General features: G+C 37.4%; 2 protein-coding genes across 4 annotated transcripts in view; one reads left to right on the top strand and one right to left on the bottom strand.

The window, feature by feature from the left end:
• Nucleotides 1-11,295, bottom strand: part of LOC139746488 (retinol dehydrogenase 11-like) — a 20,066-nt gene extending 8,771 nt beyond the window's left edge. Inside the window, 6 exon segments of the mRNA XM_071657769.1 lie at nt 274-413; nt 4,830-4,993; nt 5,980-6,215; nt 7,530-7,685; nt 9,834-9,892; nt 9,895-11,295. Coding sequence (XP_071513870.1) covers nt 274-413; nt 4,830-4,993; nt 5,980-6,215; nt 7,530-7,685; nt 9,834-9,892; nt 9,895-10,006 — 867 coding nt within the window. The 5' untranslated portion in view covers nt 10,007-11,295.
• On the top strand, nt 1,865-19,922 carry Chchd2 (Coiled-coil-helix-coiled-coil-helix domain containing 2). 3 transcript variants are annotated; one of them, XM_071657772.1, is made up of 5 exons: nt 1,865-1,902; nt 14,068-14,224; nt 14,535-14,675; nt 17,591-17,726; nt 19,663-19,922. In XM_071657772.1, exons 1-5 carry the CDS (start codon nt 1,880-1,882, stop codon nt 19,674-19,676), a joined length of 471 nt encoding a protein of 156 aa, XP_071513873.1. In that variant the 5' UTR covers nt 1,865-1,879; the 3' UTR covers nt 19,677-19,922. The 3 variants fall into 3 exon arrangements, with proteins under 3 accessions (XP_071513873.1, XP_071513872.1, XP_071513871.1); XM_071657771.1 differs by lacking the exon at nt 1,865-1,902 and adding an exon at nt 1,929-1,975; XM_071657770.1 differs by lacking the exon at nt 1,865-1,902 and adding an exon at nt 13,028-13,256.

Raw genomic sequence — 19,922 nt, 5'->3', positions numbered from 1 at the left:
AAAAATTGAGAAGGGAGGATTTCCAGCCCCCCGCTCCCTCCCCTTTTAGTCGCCTTCTACGACACGCAGGGAATACGTGGGAAGTATTCTTTCTCCCCATCCCCAGGGATATATATATATATATATATATATATATATATATATATATATATATATATATATATATATATATATATATATATATATATATATATAATTTTTAAGTTACAGCCACTACATTATTTCTTTTTATTGTTATCAAAACAGTTTAAAAAGACAACATAAGAAACTCACCTGCTTAGCATTCCTCATGAAGAGGAAAACTATTGGTGCAAAGCACAGTTTCTTGATCCAGCTATATTTCTGTGCAGTGTAACGCATGAGACCAGTGTAGATGAACCCAGGACACAAAACAAACACGCCCACACCAGTGCCTGCAACAGTAAGGGATTTGAAACTCTATTCAAGGGTCTTAAATATGTATGGCACCTATAGGAATATTAACAAACTCAAACCTGTATCACTAGTAAACATGATAAATACAAAGTCTACCAAAATCATTTTCTTGGAAGCAGCTATTCCCTATCTAATGGGCTCTCATTTTCCCCAGTATGAAGTACTAATTGCATATCTAGGATCAGTCTTCAATCTTTCTCTAACCAGTATGAAGTAAAGTAGCTTCCAATTTATAATTAAGACTCCCAGTTATCATCTCCCTTGAGCTATCCTTTTCTAGCCACTATGATGATGATGCCATCGAGTCCCAGTTATCCTAGTGATCATTCTAATCTTGTGGAAACAGACAAAAAGAAACCAGGAACATCTCGGCCAAACCAGCATATGCACCAAACTACTGGGATTGACGGACATCTTAGCTGATGTCCGTCAAGCCCAGGTAGGTGTCGGCTGACTTCTGTTAATCCCTTTTATTAACTACTCATTTCTTATTTCTCGAAGATCGTTTCATCTCGATCTTTTTTCTCAGTATGCTATATTATGCTTGGTTCCTCGGGATCCAGTGTATTCATAACAGTATTGCAGTTATTTTATGTCGGTGTCTATCGAAACAATAGAACTAAATGGCAACACTATTCATTTAATCGTCTTTATCTGCCACATAATTTCCCAAAAAGTAACTAATTTGATATCAATATGTACTACAGTATTAGCCAGGCAGGTATCATGAAACAAATTATTTACAAAAACAGCGCTCCATTAGGGTGCTAGGGTCTTTTTTCCACGGTAGGCTGTCAAGAGAGATAATAATCTTTGATACCCAGGGGGTCAGCAGACTCCAACCCTGAGACCCCCTCCTTTGCGTATGAAAATCAGTGAATTTCTATAAAAAAAAAAAAAAAAAATGTGCCTATATTTTGTTGGCTCCAAAATACCTCGCCTACCGGTGCTCAGTTGCTCGTTTTTTTTTTTTCTGTCAAGACGCCTTTATAAGCTATTTCCTGCATTCCACAACTTAAAACAATCAGTATTTTGTAACATCTCATACTCCAATGCCTCCGTAAAATACAGCAGATACGGCATGTAGCTGAGAACATCAATTTTGTTAAGACTCGCGAAATTCCATGTGGCATACGCTTTTCATCTTACACAAACCACCCAGAACAGCAATTGCAGCATTAACTTGTTCAGCAACACCGGTCCAATCACATTCTACCACCTGATGACGTCAGCAACCAGCCACCAATTGCCCAAGCCATGAAGGCAATTGAAGAGGAAGCCTAACTGCCTTAAACCTCGCTTGTATCAGTAGTGACACACGGCAACTACCTGCAGTCGCTACGTGGTCAGGTTGGCCTCAGTACAACAGGAAAAGTCAGTGAGTGTGTAACACCTGCAGTGTCGTCCACAATGTTCACAGTTTTTGACTGCAAGCGTTGAAATCATGTCTCAAACTGGAACTCGCGGGTACGTCACGTTGCAAAATCATCTTCAGCAAGCTATGGAAAATGTCGTATATCAATTGCTTGTCCAACAGCAGGTACTGTATGGTTTATGGTATTGTTTCTTGGATACGTCTTCTCTGTAGCAGTGTCTAAATTTTACCTAGTCTTGCAGTCCTAAATACACGTGAAAATCACTGAACTTATGCTATTGGAAATATCAAATACTACACGTATGGTATTATCACTTGTGCACCAATCTAGATAGTACATGCAAAAGTTTGATAATGGTTGGGCATATATTAATGTTTTTGTTCTGTTACGTTATTGATTACATTTTTCTTCCTGCTCGAGTTCAAAGTCATTAATGTAAAGTTAAGGGGAAAGAAAAGACAAAATGATATAATTGGGTATTGGTTTGAATCATCCATGACGTATAGTCATATGAAATAATACATCCAAAATGATCATAATAAAGTTATGAAAGTTATAGTACTCCCTTGAATAACGACAATTTTCTGCAATGGCACGTTTACCATTTTCTAAGTAGGTCAGAGTTTAGCAAGTTGCGCACATGTAGATGGCGTTTTCTGAGAAGCCTTCTGAGGGACGTTTTATTTTAAAATAATTAAGACATCCTTAAGTTACACTTCCTTCACAGTATTTTCGGCGCAGCCTAGCACGTGTGTCTCATTTCTCTCCGCTCTTCAAGCCCGTCGGACGTAACAGACATAGTTCCGTTTTCACGTTGTGTTCAGGGTCTTACGATAATGAAGTGGTAGATAATTTGCCAAGGAATATATATATATCTACTGCGTGGAGGTAATTTGCAGAGAAACTTCCGCCAGTGTTCCAGGTTTACCTTGTGGGTTGGTCCGTCACAAGAGCTGTGGGCCCCAATCGCTCTTCCAGGGGTCATTCATACACTTGTTTTTCAGATAAGTATTGTTTGTTTCGCGGGTTTACTTTTACACACGTTTATGTAATTATGAGTATGTAGATATAGATTTGAATATTAGAATGTTTATATGTATAGCTGACTTTGCTCTTTGACAGGGTGGGAAAATGGGGTGATTCTGCACTTTTTCATTACATTGTTAGAGGAGAACATATGACGTCCTGCGGTTTTTCACGCCGTATTAGTCTTGTAGCTGGTCCTAGAAATGTGGTGCGGGTATGTGATTGCATAGATACTTATTAGTATATATTTGATGTGTAAATGTATTTATATTATTAGTATATATTTGTTGTGCAAATGTATTTGTACTGTGCACTGTCATGGCAGTGCTTGGGCAATTATATCGTTTTAGTGTTGTATGGATTTCGCTGTATTCGCACTATTTTCCCTAAATAGCGTAAGATTTTCCCCTAACTAGAATGTTGGTTTTGTTACAGGATAGTTGATTAGAACTACTTATGTAGCCTATCATAACCGGTGCAGAAGATTCCAGTTTCGTAACTAACCGATTTGGCGTTCATAGTTGGTCTTTCCATATAAGGACGAAGGAGTGGCTTAGGAGATTATGGAAAGACCCTTATAAAAAATACACGGGAGGGACTTGAGTGATGCCTTTCTCGGGCAACGGCATTTATTCAGAACTTTAGTATTACTCTATCCGGTTTAGGGCGTCGGTTGATTAACTTCCTACTGTTCCTGAGGGTTTTGTCGCACTGACTTTGGTATTTCTGTTGACAATTGGCTCTGCCTCTCGTTCTTGGTACGGAATGGGGTGCTCGTTTCTAGACTTTTCCTTCACAAGGTCAATCAATGGTTACCAGTTCTTAAGGAGTTATCATCCTTTCATAAATTTCCCTATCATTCTTTATGGTTCTGTGTAAGTTAGCTTTATAAGTGCTTTCTTGAAGCCATTGATTAGTATTTGCTTATGTTCCCTCTTAATTGATCTTCAATCTAATAGCATTCCTCCTCTTTGGTGTAGTCATGCCATTCTACTCGCTGTATATATTTCACTGCGTACTTTCCTAATATCTACACTAATACACATAAGTGCTACTGACCTTTTCTTCTCTTTGTACAAAGAGATGTTTGCGTTCGCCACCTTCCTTATATTATCCTTGAGAATCTACCAACAATACTCTCATCCTTGTCTTGAAACCCACTTTTGGTTTCCAAGGCTAGGATTCTGTGCCTATCATAATTTTCTTTAATTTCTCAATCAAGTCTTGTGGAGGACATCATGATGGTTACTAAGAGATATAAAACTAAATGTTAACCCAACATGATCATTCGCTTTTTTCTTATTAGCCGAGACGGCACGGGCAACTAAGGCCAAGAGAACTTCTTTCTTACATTCATGATTTATGCATGACATTGTTGCAGGATATTTTTTTTCTTGCAGTGTTGTGAGGTTGCTAGTGACATCTAAGAATAAGAGACAGAATTGTACATCAAATGAAGTTTTATTTTCAGTCAAATGGTGGCCTAAATTCAATAAATCATTCATTATTATACATACATGTTTACTATTTTTTGTGCTACTGAGGTAGCAGGAACAGATGAAGAAAGGCCACAATCGCTCTCATCCTTTCCCTAGTTGTCATGTCACGTGCAATGCACCAAAATCACAACCCACTCACAATCAGGCCCCACAGTCCTTTCCAGTGTTTCCCTCAACCACATCTCATTCTTTGGTTCAGTCCACTGACAGCATGTCTACAACTGTATACCACACCTTTCCAATTCACTCTTATCTCGTGCATGCCTTTCAACCTCCTGCATGTTCAAGCCCGAATTAATCGTAATGTTTTTTACTCCATCCTTCCAGTTTGGTCTCCACCTTCTCCTTGTCCCCTCTACTTCTGACAATTATATTCTTCAACCTCATGTTACTCATTCTCTCCATATATCCATATTATCATTAATATTATTATTCTAAATACATTATGAGTAAAATTCATAAATCAAGAAGGATAAACCATTGCATTACTCACCTCTCAGCCTCTTTGCAAGCTCTTGACTGTGGAATATGTTTGCCAGTTTTGAGTTGCTATAGAGTGCATTGTGTCTGCCTTTTTTGTCCCAGCCCTTGTCAGCATCCAGGTTATCAAAGTCAATCTTTCCATATTTGTACAATGATGAAGACAAGATAACGATTCTAATGAGAAAAAAAGTACTATAATTAGATTTCTGATAATCTCGTATTCAAGGAATAAATGAACTTGTAAATTTACAAAGGATAAAAGATATAAAAATTGAAATATTCACTAAACTGGATATGTAGACACTAATCTAAGGAACAATGTAGGATGTAAAAAAAGAGATGCTCTCAAAAATAAGAAAGAATATTAATGAAATTTCTGTGGGAAAAACAAATTAACATCAATTATTCCCCAAGACAAATATGAAACATTTCTGAGTTAAACTTTGAACATTTGCATGAAATGACAACGTATTCCCATGCTCATGATGAAAATCAACAAATCAAATTATACAAAATTCCAAAAGTCACATATGACCCTAGCTCTGAAAAAAAGACAATGCAAAATAGCAAAATAGCTAGGGGAGTGGCTGGCATGTGGATGGTGTGAGGAAAGCAGATGAGAAAAGATAGTGAGTGGAGGAATGGCACAGTTAAAGTTTCTACAGTAAGAGAGAAGAGAGGTGCATGGGCATTACTTACAAGGAAAGAGTGCAAGAGAGTGGGTTATGTACAAGAGAAAAACAAATGAGAAAATAAGAAAATAGGCATGTGAAATGTCTGTGGTAAACCATGGAAAGGTCTGTGAGGCCTGGATGTGGATAGGGAGCTGTGACAACTAGACATTGTGTGAACAATTATGGCCTTTTTTGTCTGTCTTCATGGCAATACCTCGCTGATGCTGGGGGTGGCAATACTTTTTCCTGTGGGGTGGGGTTGTGCCAGGAATGGATGAAGGCAAGTATGAATATGTACATACCTGTGTATGCATGTGTTTGTATATATATGTGTGAGTGGATGGGTCTTTCTTCATCTGTTTCCTGGCACTACCTTGCTGATGCAGGAAACGGCAATCAAGTATAATGAAAAATAATATACACGTTCTCATGCAATTATATGAAACGGTTTGACAAATTTTTGTCCATGTTTTACAAAACACTTACCGAGAATTTGGGGTATTCTTAATGCAGTTGAGGAGCAAGTGGGTGAGAAGAAAGTGCCCTAGATGGTTCACTCCAAGGTGAATTTCAAAACCATCCTTTGTTTTCTGTCTCTCTTCAGGTGGAATAAAAAGTCCTGCATTGTTAACAAGGACATCAATCTTGTTGAATTTTTCAAGGAAGTTGGAAGCAAAGGTTCTCACAGAATCAAGGTCATTAAGGTCAAGGTCCATGACAATCTGAGAAAATAGAGGATCAGCAAATATAATGAAAAATAAAGTTTCTTGATTCTTAAGAGACTAATTTAAATCTTGAAAAAATTAAAATTGTTTGTGGTAAGCCCTGAGTTTTGTTTGGTTTTCATGGAAATTACCAAACATTTTTTTATGCTGATATACAATCTGTTTATCTATAACTCTGATGACCATTCCCTCTGGGAACTCCCGTCAAGGGGGCGGCCATGGCAAAAGAGCCTGCATTACAGAATGAGTAAATGACTTATTAACTGAGGTCTCTTCCACCTTTATCAACTTCATTGTTACTGTTAACAATCATGCAACAAAAAAAATACAAGACAATGATACACAGAATAAATGGCATCCAGTGCCTTACACTCATCAGATAAACTTTATCTAAATATCCCAGACAGTGCTCTTAAGCATTCATCCAAAAGCAACACAGAATGGTAAGTGGGATGACAGGTATGGCCTTGGCTCACTAAGTTTTATAAAGGGCTCTCTAAGAATCATACCCTATTTCCTGTACATAATGAAAAAAAAACTAGCACTACAAAAATAGTCTAATTTGGTTTTAAACTCCAATGCACAAAGATGTACATCCATTACAAACTGCACCCACCCAGACAAACTTGGGTCACTCTGTACCACTTACCCATCACTACAACACTACAAACTCCATTTCAACATATCCCTAGATCCATCACACCCACAATATAACCATCATAAAAGAGACACTGAGCTTTACTCTTCAATTGCATTTCTCACTCTGCACATACATGCTGTATACACTCGCAACACTATGGCCTGTGGTCCCAACTGGTGGTCATGGCCACTTTCCTGAGAGCTGCAGGAGCCTCATAAGGACAGAATGACTGCTTGTAATGAAGGCTAGAGGACATTGGTGGTTGAAGTGGGATAGAAGCAGAGTGAACAGATAGTCAAGCCTTTTGAAGTGAGTTTATCCGTTTCACGGGGTATGTATGTCAATGCATTTGGCCATTATATTACGTATTCTATGGTTTTCAAGCAAATTAGATCTTTGTTGTTTGGCACATCAAGAATGTGAAAACTTCATATTCTATTTTTGAAGTGACAGCCAGTGGCAAGAGTACAATACAGCAATACTCTGTTTTGTCAACTGAAGATGATACTGCATCATCAAAGGTGATTTGTCACTTCCAGTGCAACCTTAAGTGAGTGAGTCTGGCCAATACTCAGAGTATTAAAAGTTCAAAACCAAAAAGCCACTGTGATTGTCCCTATGATGCTGCATTTCTGTCTACATTGGCAGTACACTAGAAACATTATACTGACCAGGTCACCATCACCTGTAGTTGTACGTATGTCACGAAGAGCCTCGAGAGCTGCCTGTCGATTCCTGCAGGCCAGTATTACAATTGCTCCACGACTTGCTAATTCTCGAGCTGTTTCCTTGCCAATGCCTGAATTAGCACCCGTGACCACCACAACCTGTATAGAAAAAAATGCAAATCACAATCCATTTAGTATTATATATGCATCCCCAATAAATCCTGTATCTTCCTAAAACACATATGACAATCTAAGCATGTTTACAAATTCCGAATGTTTTCCATATAAAGTATATTACGTACTACTTTTCAAAATAAAGTAATGTGCTCATTTTCTTGCAATTCCTCATTTCACTTATCTGTTTGCATTTTCCAGTGTGCTTATTTCAACTACTGGTTATTCATATGTATCAATTTAGGCACAGTTTTCATTATTTCCTACCTATGCCAATCCTACTTTTAACACTCCATGTTGTCAACTAATTCCTTCAAAAGTTTGTCTCAAAATATTATATGTTCCTTTTCTTCAGCAGCAGGTAGTAGGTTTCTGACAACAGATACATACCCTCAAGTAATACCATTCCATCTTAAGAATGAAAAGGTGCCTGGAACCATCTTACATTTGTCAGGAACACTAGTCTTATTTTAATTGGTTTGTCTTCATCATCTACATGCACCATACCCTTTTTTTTTTCTAAACTATTTCTCTTCTCCCTTTCCTATTATGAAGCACATATTCAAAAAGATTCAGGATGTAAGGGAGTATTATATTCTCTTCTCCCTTCCTTATAATGAAGCACAAATTCAAAAAGATTCAGGATGTGAGGGAGTATTTATTATAAGGGATAAAAAAAATTTCTAAATGTTTTATCGTAACAGCCAAAGTGGCATTGGCAGAATTGTGCCTGTATGATATCCAAGTTGAGTGATGGTAAAATGACTGATATTAAAAATATGACTAACTTGAGCTATTCAAGTGTTTCTCCATGATTCATGAAATTCATGAAGATGGAAAGGTTGCAGTAAGAGAGACAGATGAAAGGAAGAGAATTCCACAGCTTCACTGCACAGGGTAAAAAAAAAGGAGGTAACATTACATCAAATCCGTACATTTACAAGGCTGGTTACAAACATGAATGATGGGAACTGGGAGCATACCACAGAAAGCACAGACCTCTTCTCAGCATTATGTTCACTTAAATGTCAAACTCTTGATACTTTTCAAAAATACTGGAGGTGACCACTGACCAACCAAGAGGTATTTTGAAGTAAATTTACCTGAAGATCCAGGTAAATGGTCTCGAAAGGGTAATTTCCTCTGAAAAAGTGCAGTTTAGATTCCGTAATGTCTTTCTATAAAGGAGAATGCCACGAGCAAATAAGTCTTCTCAAAATAATTCTTATTAGGATTAAGGATAACAGATACCCAATGTTTTTTCTTTCCCATACTATGTGTTGAAAAGGAATTAACGTACAAAGAGTTTGAATTTCCAAAATGATAAGCATGAATAAGGAAGAATCAAAGAGGTAGGTTAAACACCTCCAAATCCCATTAAGCCTGAAGCCCATAGAAATGTTCACCCTCAAGTCTTTAAGTATGGAGCCACTCTAGATAGGGTCCAAAACAAAATATTTTTAATATACACAACTATGGAAGAACTGTAACAATTGTCTTGATTCAGTTGATATTAGGACAGATTTACACTTTATGCCCCACAAAAGTTATGAAACATTTTTTTTATATCAAATATCTCCCATAATGTACATTTGCAAGCTAAATATTATATATCATAAAGCTTCTGTAATATAGATCAAGCGAATGCATATAAGAATTTCATGTCTATATATGGAAGTACATAACCTAAGTATTATTGACATAAAGTTGTATAATATCAATACCATAAAACATAACCCACACAATTTGTGTAATATCTTTATTGATTAAATATCTCCCCTAATTTTAATTTGCGAGTGTTACATACATCAGAGTGTTTCTAACAAATATATCAATTGCATTTTACAAAATAAGTAACTTGTGGGGCGTCTACTCTAAAAATACCCAAGTTTGTGTAGTTTTGGCCAGAAATAGAGAGATAAGGTAAACAGACAGATTACCATACAAATGTATTGATTTAAGTGGTTGTACGTACAAATGTAATGATAAGGCCCAAAACTCGTAAAGTTAGGTACTTCCTTTGACATTGTCATGTATTTCCACCGGCCTGCAGGCACCAGTCAGCCTGCAAGCCATAATTGCTGATAGCCCCTGTAGACCTAAACCAGTGAAGAGCCTCGACATAATACATACCTTGCCTTCCATTCGACGTTTGCTGACGCATTTTCCCCATTTGCTTTCCCGGTATTTCTAAATATATATAACCCCACGACCACACCCACAACCACGCCTACGACGCCCATTGTCCAAGCTAATATAGGGAACCACAGTCGGGAGGCCTGTCCTACACCAAGCAGCAGATGCATTTGTTCGTACGTTATAGATTACTCCTGTGTCATCTTTTCGTGCCAACCGCATTAATTCCAGTAATGATACAGACAGAACCTGATTCAGTTCATCAGTAAGTGAAATAATCTCATTAATCCATTCTGTGTTTTCGTAATACACGTATCGTAAATTGGGATGAATTCATTTGCCGGAGATGATAATCAAGGATTCGGACCTCAGGCTTTGGCACATTACCCTGATGCTTATAGAATCGAATGTTAATTACAGATCATGTAAATGCGTATTAATCAAATGTTTCTGATGTAATGTTCAACAAAAATGTAATTTGATGTATGGGTCAAGTACCTGAAAGTGTTCTAAGATATATGGATTATGTATTTTTTCACACGTATATCCTCAACAATCTGCAAGTCTTTCGCTCTGCGCAAAGATGGCTCCTTGGCAAAAATATATTGTAAATTCACTCATCATCTTTAGGGTTGTAGGCTCGTGTTCAAAGGTGTAATTACCAATTTTAAAGAGTACGGAGAGGAAATCCTATAATCGTGACAAAAGTATCATTGCCAAAGAAAATGTTAAGTTCAAGAGTTAGAGCAGCTGGAAAACGGCTTCGAACTATTTAACATAACAGGAAGGATCGCTACCTAGAACTGCTCATATTACAGACGACAGATAACTGTTACAAAGTTAAAAAGTTTTCAGCAATGTAGTATGTTTTCGCCAATTCATTAGTTCAGACGGACAGCTTTGAAAAATGGAAATAGTGGTGTAAACTACGAATCCAGGCAAAGTACAAATGTATATCCTCGGTAAGTGTAGTTGATTCATGAAATTTCTTGTAGGTGAAATTGGCCTGCAGAAAGTGTAATTACCTATTTGCAATTATGTCTATTCTACTGGAAGGGAGTTTTACACCCGTAAGACCCATCTCGAACATCTTGCATCACAACTTAGATTTCTGTATTTATGCTGTCCGCGTTGTCTTCAGTCATCTTGACTCATTCATCCACTATTCGTACTATAAATGTACTTCCAAACATTTTCTTATTTCTTTTTGATATGGTCTTAAATTGTTCTATCCATAAATCTCTCTCTCTCTCTCTCTCTCTCTCTCTCTCTCTCTCTCTCTCTCTCTCTCTCTCATTATTCGCCATTTCCTGCGTTAGCGAGGTAGCGCTAAGAACAGAGAACTGAGCCTTTGAGGGAATATCCTCACTTTGCCCCCTCCTCTGCTCCTTCTTTTGAAAAATTATAAACGAGAGGGGAGGATTTCCAGCCCCCGCTCCCTCCACTGTTAGTCGCCTCCTACGACACGCAGGGAATACGTGGGAAGTATTTTTTCTCCCCTATCCCCAGGGATATATATATATATATATATATATATATATATATATATATATATATATATATATATATATATATATATATATTGTGTGTGTGTAATCGTTCCAATTCACTCTTGTCCCCTGCACACCTTTCTCTCCTGCATGTTAAAGCATTGATTGCTCAAAATCGTTTTCACTTCATCTTTCCATCTCCAATTTGGCATATCCGTTTTCTTTGTTACCTCCGCATGGCACTTGTCCTCCTTGTCAACCTTTCCTTATTAACTCTCCATATGTCTAAACTATTTTTAGAACACCTTCAACTCTCTGAATCACACTCTTTTATTACCACACCTTACGAGAGCCTCTCATTACTTGTTCCACTAAACCACCTCACACCACATATTGTCCTCAGATGTTTAATTTCCAGCACATCTACCTTCCTGCACGTAGCCTTATTTATAGCCCATGTCTCGCAGCCATACAGCATTGTTGAGAATACTATGTCTTCAAACATACGTGCTTTTGCCTTCCCAGTTAACGATCGTTTTTATACATTCTTCAGCTCTCCCAGAACCGTTTTCCCCTCACCCAAATACACGACCCAATTCCCGCTAATATGGTTCATTTCGCTGCAGTGTTCACTCTCTGGTATTAAAAACACTTCATTTCAAATTTTCTCTTCAGACTCAAACCCCAGTTAACCTGGTCCTCAGCCGTTCGATGCTAAATACATTGGTTTTATTCACATTTACTTTTGGCTTCTTTTGACACACTTTTTCATACTGTCGCAATCTTGCGCAGTTTCTTACTTGAATCTGCCATCAGTGCAGTTTCATAAGAAAACAACTGACTTCTTAGGCCTTTTCATCCCCTATATATATATATATATATATATATATATATATATATATATATATATATATATATATATATATACTCACCTATTTTAAGTGCTGGAAGGAGCTTATACAGTACTGGGGTCCCATCTCAAACTTCTTTCACTTATTCAAATCTGAAACTTTCATATTCTCTTTATTCAGTGGTTCTAGGCTTGTTTTTTCATCAATTTTTGTTCATCAGTTTCTCATTTTCCCCTTTTTTTACATTACGGGCATTAGCATATTGACTGAGGAGGTTATGTGATTCTAATTAGGTATTTGTAAAGTACGTGAAGAGAGAAATCGGAATCGCGGAAATGTTTGTAAAACGTGCTCAACATATACAATTTTTTGCATATTTAAATACTCTTGAAATTCAATTTTCCTTCATTTTACATGGTTTTACTGTTCCGTTTTTGTTAGACTGGAGATAGATGACCAATTATGTCCCTGGATCATCACTACTAAGTTTGTGAAATCAGGAATGATTTATGCTCTTTAATCATGATTTTTTTTTCGTCCCATGTTTTGATTTTTTTCTTTTGAATTTTTTTCCATTGATATTGTTGAGAGCTGAAGATCACACCAACTTTATCAGTTTGTGCTGCTTTTGCCATAGTAGATTTCGAAGCGGCCGCCACACTGCCAGGACATCGTCTGCTGCATGAAAAGTGTGAAATACAACACACAAAGCCGGTTTATTCACAGTAACGTAATGCATCGTGTATAATGTGCAGATATGAATTGATCATTATATGTAATGATATTAATATATGAATAAAGGGAATTTGTTTATTAAGTTAGTATACTGATACGGTTATTTCGTCATTGTGTTTAGTGTTTGCGCATTTCATACATTTATGTGGATTCTGGATTTGTACACATTGCCGGATAAGTGTAGGGTGAACTGTACTGATAAATGTTTTTTGTGCAAAGGGACTTTTACGACGAAGTGTGAGGCCCGACACCAAGTGAAGCAATAACTTATATCTAGTGTGGAGAGCAGAGGCCAGAGGTGTCGAAATGCCTCGTCGAGGAGCTTTTGCTCCCCGTGCACCCCCGTAAGTTATATCTGTGCTGGGGTAGAGAGTTTTCACTCGTTTTGCCCGGTTTCAAAATCTTTTATAGGTATACCATGTTTTTCTCCCCCCAAGTATACACACATGCTTATACAATAGCCTAAGTCAAGTCAGCAGCTTGAATGCTCCTGTAGTTGGAAAATGTCATGATGATTATGCTGTAGTGTACGTATAGACTTTACATCATAAGCGCGTTTATATTTTCTGGTATTTCCTTTTATTGCCTACAGACAGAATTAGTAATACCGATTTTAGATTATGGTCACATGTCTCCACGTATGCAGCTGGAATGATCCACGCCATAGTCCTTGACTGGCTTGAGGGGGAGGTTGGATTACGTCAGTGTTGTCATTGGTGTGGATCACTCTCTTTATAGAGAGGTCTTATGTAGCGAATTCTCCATACCGTCCACTATATTTTTATGGAGTCTGTAGTATCTAGGATTATAAAAGAAAAATGGCATTTTATTATTCAAAACCTACACATCTGTTTTTGAATATTTCATTCACTGCATGAAGTAAGTTGCCTTCTAAAGTTTGTATGTTGTATTTAACAAGTCCAGAGAATAATCTTAATTTTTAGCAGTTCACACTTCATATTGTATTTGATTTTACCTTGGTGATTTTTCTTTAGTTATGGGAAGAATGAACACCAATGCTAGTTTTCTTAGAATTTTGAAGAATGAATACTAATGCCACTTTGTTTTAGTTATGCACATGATATAGTGTGTTCACTGAGGAACAGTTTGTCATTACATATGTCATAGACTGACAACATTCATTTTGTTTGACAGGCGTGCTGCTCCACCTCCACCACCACCTAGAGCAGCCCCTCCACCGCCACCACCTGCTGCTGCCCCACCACCAGCTGCAGGTGCAGCACCTAAACAACCTGGACTATTTGCACAGATGGCAGCAACTGCAGGGGGTGTGGCTGTTGGATCAGCTGTGGTATGTTTATTGTTTCATGAGGAGTTTTTGTTTTTTGATGCAGTTCGCTAGAGAAAAGGGAACTTGGCTAGAGGTGTTGCTAATTTCAACATTATATTTCTAAAACTCCAGTTGCTGAATAGAATGTACATACTATGTTGGGTCCCTTAGGCCTAATTTCTTCTGTCATCACCTTTGTGTAATTCATAACTGCCATTTTTCCCCTGTGTGATAGGTGATCAGTACTCAGATCCGTTAAGATAAATCTAGCCAACATTTCTTATGGATCGCATGATTATCAATGTTAGTAATAAAGTGTTGATTATACCAGGGGCATGTTGTTGGTCATGCATTGACGAGTGGTGGCAGTAGTAATTCTGATCAACCCCAGCAAGCAGCTCCTGCCCCTGCTCCAGCAGAAACTCAGACATACCCACAGTACCAAGGTTACCAACAGCAGTACCCAATGCAGGTAAGCATGATTATCTGTAATTTAAGTACAGTTTTTGTATCTTCATATTTTGTCTCTTATTGGGCCCTACAAAGCAAAAGCTTTGGGTGCTGTAGTGATTTTTTTCTCCGTCTGTCCATCCACATTTTAGTTTCTGCATGATAACTGTAAAACCCATGGTCTAATTTCTTTAGATTTTATTATGAAGATACTCTTAAGGAAAGCAAATAATGTTATTGATTTTGGGATAAGAAATTTAAGGTCAGTGCTACATTTCAAAGATTGTGGAGATTATTTTTTTATGCAATAATATAATGGGGTGGATTTTCTCAATTCCTTCTTTGCTCTTAGGATATGAAATGTTCCTATTGATTTGGAGGTTATAAAGTCAGAGGTCATGGTCATTGTTACACATGTAGATGATTTTGTTTCAGAACACTAACTTTCGTTGCATGGGATGGATTTCATAAAGATGTAGCATGTGCTTTGCTTGGGGAAAGGAAGTTCACCTTTGATTTTGAGGTCAAAGATGAAGATTCTGCCATACTTGTAGATTGATTTCTATGTAATGAGTTTTGTTAGGACTGGGCATGTGTGTTCCCCTTTGGGTATGGTAGGAATCAACTGATATTTTGGTCAAAAGTCTTAAGTCATTGCAATACTCATTTGAATCAAAAAGCATGTTTCCATCAACTTTAACCCATTGACTGTGGCTACTCTAGTCATTTAGTGTACCCTGATTTTGGCTCTTTCCGGTTGATTTTTTTTTTTCCTGATCATTCAAAAGAGCTTCCTTACCCCGTAGAATGCACATACTCATGAGAAAAAAAAATTGAAAACAAGCCACAAACTAACATCACCTGTAAAGATGAAAGTCATGAAAAACCTACCAGAAGCAACTGCATTCACATTTCATTGCCATTGGTACAAGCAATGCAATAAAACCCTAGAGAGCTCTTTTGCAGCAGTCCCTGACACTGTATCAAACTTTCACATTAAACGCTGTGGCCTAGTTGCAGTCCTAGCGCTTGTGGATATCTTCAACCATTCAAGATTGCACAGCAAAATCTCCATCTGGAAAATTGCCAGCATTGTACCAGTCCGGAAACCTTCCAAACCACTTAACTGCTCTTCCTCTTACTGCCCTTTGTCACTTCTGTCTTCATTATCCAACCTGATCCACTAAAAAATCAAACAAAACATCCCACTCTCATCTACTCAACGTAGCTTCAGACCCAGCCACTACACACTGATCTCACTCATCATATCCCAGATGGCTTCAACCAACCACAGCTCCCTTTTTCATGGTTCAAGTGACAGTAGACACAATCAAAGTATTCCGCATTGTTTCCTGACGCACTCTTATAAATGGTGCTTGACACAACCCTCCACAACAGGGACATAAAGTGGTCAGCTAATTACATATTTGTAATCTGTGGATGAGTCATTCGCTTTAGATTCACCTCTAAATCACCTAGACTGTACTGAAGAGTTCCTAAAGAGCATTTCTTGTCCTTCATTTTGTTTGTATAAGACCTTCCATTACCTCCAGCAAACCACAATATGAAGGCCCTTTTATATAGAGACAAAGCTCACAGTTACATCGCAACACAATGACATCACAGTAGCAAAAACAAACATGTTGCACTGCATTACACAATTGGAACTATGGCTTGCCCAGAACAGAATGTCTGCATCTGCACAGAAGTCTTCAATCACTCTTTTAACCACAGACAGACATTAATCCAGTTCATACCCTTAAGGCACCTTCCATAGACATTCACATCCACTAATTGAAACTCCAACTATTCTAGGCATCATTGTTAATTGCATAACAAAAGAAGGAAACTATGAAAGCTTTATGAAATGTACAGTATTAAAGGGTGTATAGATGGAACATCTTCAGAAATTTTATTTTATGGCAGTTGATTAGAAAAATGATTAAACTTAAATTGGTTTGATTTTGAATTTCTGTGGTTTAGAGTTACCATTAATATCCTTTGTTATTTTTACATATAGTAGAAATAACTTTTAGATCCTGATAGATCTTGAAACATAAGAAAACTTGATTCTACAACAGACTTAAGGAACAGCTTATTAGAAGGGCAGTGAGTTGTAATACCTTTGAAATTAAAAGCTGTTAGATGGTACATAACAGTATCATCTGTATGTATTTCATAAAACTTAATTCACACAAAGCTATTGTAAAGAACATTGGAGAATAATGCTTACCTTTTGAAATTTGATTGTTAAAATTGGTAAAATGTTTATCCATCTATCTACACCTCTGATGCCCATTCCCTTTGGGAACTTCCTTAAGGGGGTGGCCATGGCAAAAGAGTATCCATAAGTGGTGAACTCCAGTGGCACTTCTTAGCCTTTAGTGCCTTGCCTTTAACAGGCCATTGGGAGAAGGTAACTCTAGCTCAGTGTTTTCAGAGGTTCCTACCTAATATTCCAACCTACTACTACTACCTAATGCTCCTGTCTAATGTTCCTACCAACTACTGCTACTACGTAATGCTCTTGTGTAATTTTCCTTCCTGCTACTACTATCTATTGCTCATACCATTTAGTCAAAAGGTGGGGCTGATGCAGAGCACTCATCACAGGGAAATCTAGAGTTATAAAGAATGAGCTGTATTAGTTAAGTGTTCTGAGTGACAGCAAGAGACTATTTGTTTGTTGACAGAATGCCAGCAGTCCAGGTATGGATGAGACAGAAAGAAAAGACAGCTACTTGGGTTAGAGGAGTGCACCAAGACAGCCACTGAAGTGCTGGCTGACTATATAGTTGTCACTAACTCTCACGATACTGAGGTGGGAAGTGCAGGTATTATACCTACTTGGTTGATGGCTGCCTTTCAAGTACTATGTACTATAATGTACCTCATTATGTTTTAATTTCTTTGTTAATTACATTTCATATTCAACAGAGTGGTCCTTCAGAACCACAAGGTCCATGTGCATGGGAAATAAAGCAGTTCCTGCAGTGTGCTCAAACGCAGTCAGATGTATCTGTATGTGAAGGTTTCAACGAAGCACTAAGGCAGTGTAGGAATCAACATAACCGTAAGTATTCTATGTTTCTGTCATGCACCCATAACCATTTCACTGTGCAATATCTTAGAAAATATCTCAACAATGTTAGTTTCATATATTATAAAATGCCCAAAAAGTGATATTCTTAATTTTTTGTTGGTGTGGAAGGGTACTCATCAAACGGAGGGCTTAGTGTGCTGGAATGGATGCTTCTTACTTAAATACAGGGGTCCTGTAGAATGACCATTCATTTTCCAGTATTTTGCTTTAGCAACTCTTACAAATGCTTTGCTGTTGAAAAATTCTTATTCAGTAATGAGATGCATATACTGCAAGATCTTCGTCATAATACCTTTTTATAACGTCAAGATAGTGTTAGAGTCATATCCCATAAGCACTGGTAAAATTATTTTGAATGATACTCCAGATGCTGGTAGTCACTTTAGAATACCAAATTTTCATATTCTAAATGTGCCATACACCTAATATTTTGTATTTTTTATGATACAGTGATTATAAATGGTATTACAGGAGTAACATAGAGTAATTATAAATGGTACTACGTGGTTAACATCCCATTCCACCACCTGAAGCTCTCTTCACAAGCATTCTGTCAGTATCATTAAATATCATCAGATTTACCTACGAGATGTCATTAATTGTAGAGTTAGTTTAAATTACATCACTGCAGTATGGTACATTGATAGTAAGCTGTTTTTGTTATAGTCCATACAAGAGTTAGATGGGGGAAATTTTTGGTCTGGAATGTAACTGCCTCATAACTGGTTTTGGTTGCCCAAATAATGGCATTCTGCTAGAATGACAGATGTTCAGGAATGCAACCCTTTTGTTCTCTAGGGACCCCCAGTATACAATGTCAAAGAGAAACAAAACTGCAAAGCATATGAAACAAGGCTCACAGAACAATCAATCTTTGCCTCACAACACCCAAGCATGTACACTGAAACAAAAATACTTAATAAGCTTGCCTCATTGTCTTGGTACCCAATTCTTTGCAACACCATTGACCCCTCTCATCCATACCACATCATAACCAACTACAAACCAACAAGTAGAAACAAAAACTTGTAACTCCTTTTCACAGTTGCAATCTGTATTTGCAGATTTCCTCCCTAGCAAATATGACAAGCATATGCATACAGTAGTGACACGATAACACTAAACAAAGGCCAACACTAAACAAACGCCCTACCAAACCCGACTTAAATACTTCCTCACCTGAAATAGACCTCCTCCTGGAAACTACACATCCTAGGCATTGAGGTGAAACTTTCTCATCTGTGCTGTGAACACCACTCATCTTTACAACACTGCAAATACAAATTCACAAAGGATCTCTCATCCCAAGGTGTAACTTTGATACTGAACACTTGCTCCTTAAATGGCCTGCATATATCTCTCACAAACACACACTACCACACACTTCTTGACTTGTGGTCCTTGTGTCCCATATGGCAGACATGTCCAGGTTCCCGTGTGCTGTGGGAGTTCCATGGATGGGGTTCCTAGGGCTGGAAAGTAAAGTTAATCAAGGCAGGATTTCATTGCACATTCTCCCCATCTCATAATGCTTTCTAACTCTCTCTCTCTCTATGCAAAGATGTTGATGTACAGAAGAGTTGGGATACCAGAAGGGAAGATAGGAAAAATCGAAGTACAGTGTAAATGGATACATTATGAGTGATTAATATAAAAGGCTTTGTATAAGCCGCTTAAATGTAAAATATGCATTGAAAGTGATATTAGTTAACAGTCAGTACTCTTAGATTCATTATACAATGGATTCCTGACCAAGATATTTACTGATTTGAGAAAGTTGAACAACCATCACTCTCAATTTAACTGAAACACTAGACTTCACATGTGCTCACATCATAAATGTTAATGTGTAGTATGCTCAGTAAAATGTTTTTGCCTGTTTCTCACAACTAATTATGTTTTTCAGAAATGATTGTATAGGGATATGAATTCTGCAATACTGCGTTGGAGTTTGCACCTGTTACACTGAGGATGAATTCATTCAAGTTGTATAGTTACTTAAAACGTATATAAAGAATATGTATGATTGTGTAGATGCTCTGATGAAGTAAATATAACATGCCTACATGATGGTTTCATTACAGGAGTATGTAAGTTTGGTTATTTCTTTGAAAGATAACCTTATCCTTACAACCAGAATATACAATAAATTGTTTTATTTAATAA

The sequence above is a fragment of the Panulirus ornatus genome, chromosome 65, assembly GCF_036320965.1.
Source record: "Panulirus ornatus isolate Po-2019 chromosome 65, ASM3632096v1, whole genome shotgun sequence".
Lineage (NCBI taxonomy): Eukaryota > Metazoa > Arthropoda > Malacostraca > Decapoda > Palinuridae > Panulirus > Panulirus ornatus.
Note: the sequence above shows the minus strand (reverse complement) of the source record. Positions and strands in the feature narration are given on the sequence as shown.

Coding starts and splice junctions, on each gene's coding strand:
- Chchd2 (XM_071657770.1), top strand. CDS start 13,219: ATGCCTCGTCGAGGAGCTTTTGCTCCCCGTGCACCCCC. Junction 13,257..14,067: donor TTTGCTCCCCGTGCACCCCC/GTAAGTTATATC, acceptor TTTGTTTGACAG/GCGTGCTGCTCCACCTCCAC. Junction 14,225..14,534: donor TGGCTGTTGGATCAGCTGTG/GTATGTTTATTG, acceptor TGATTATACCAG/GGGCATGTTGTTGGTCATGC.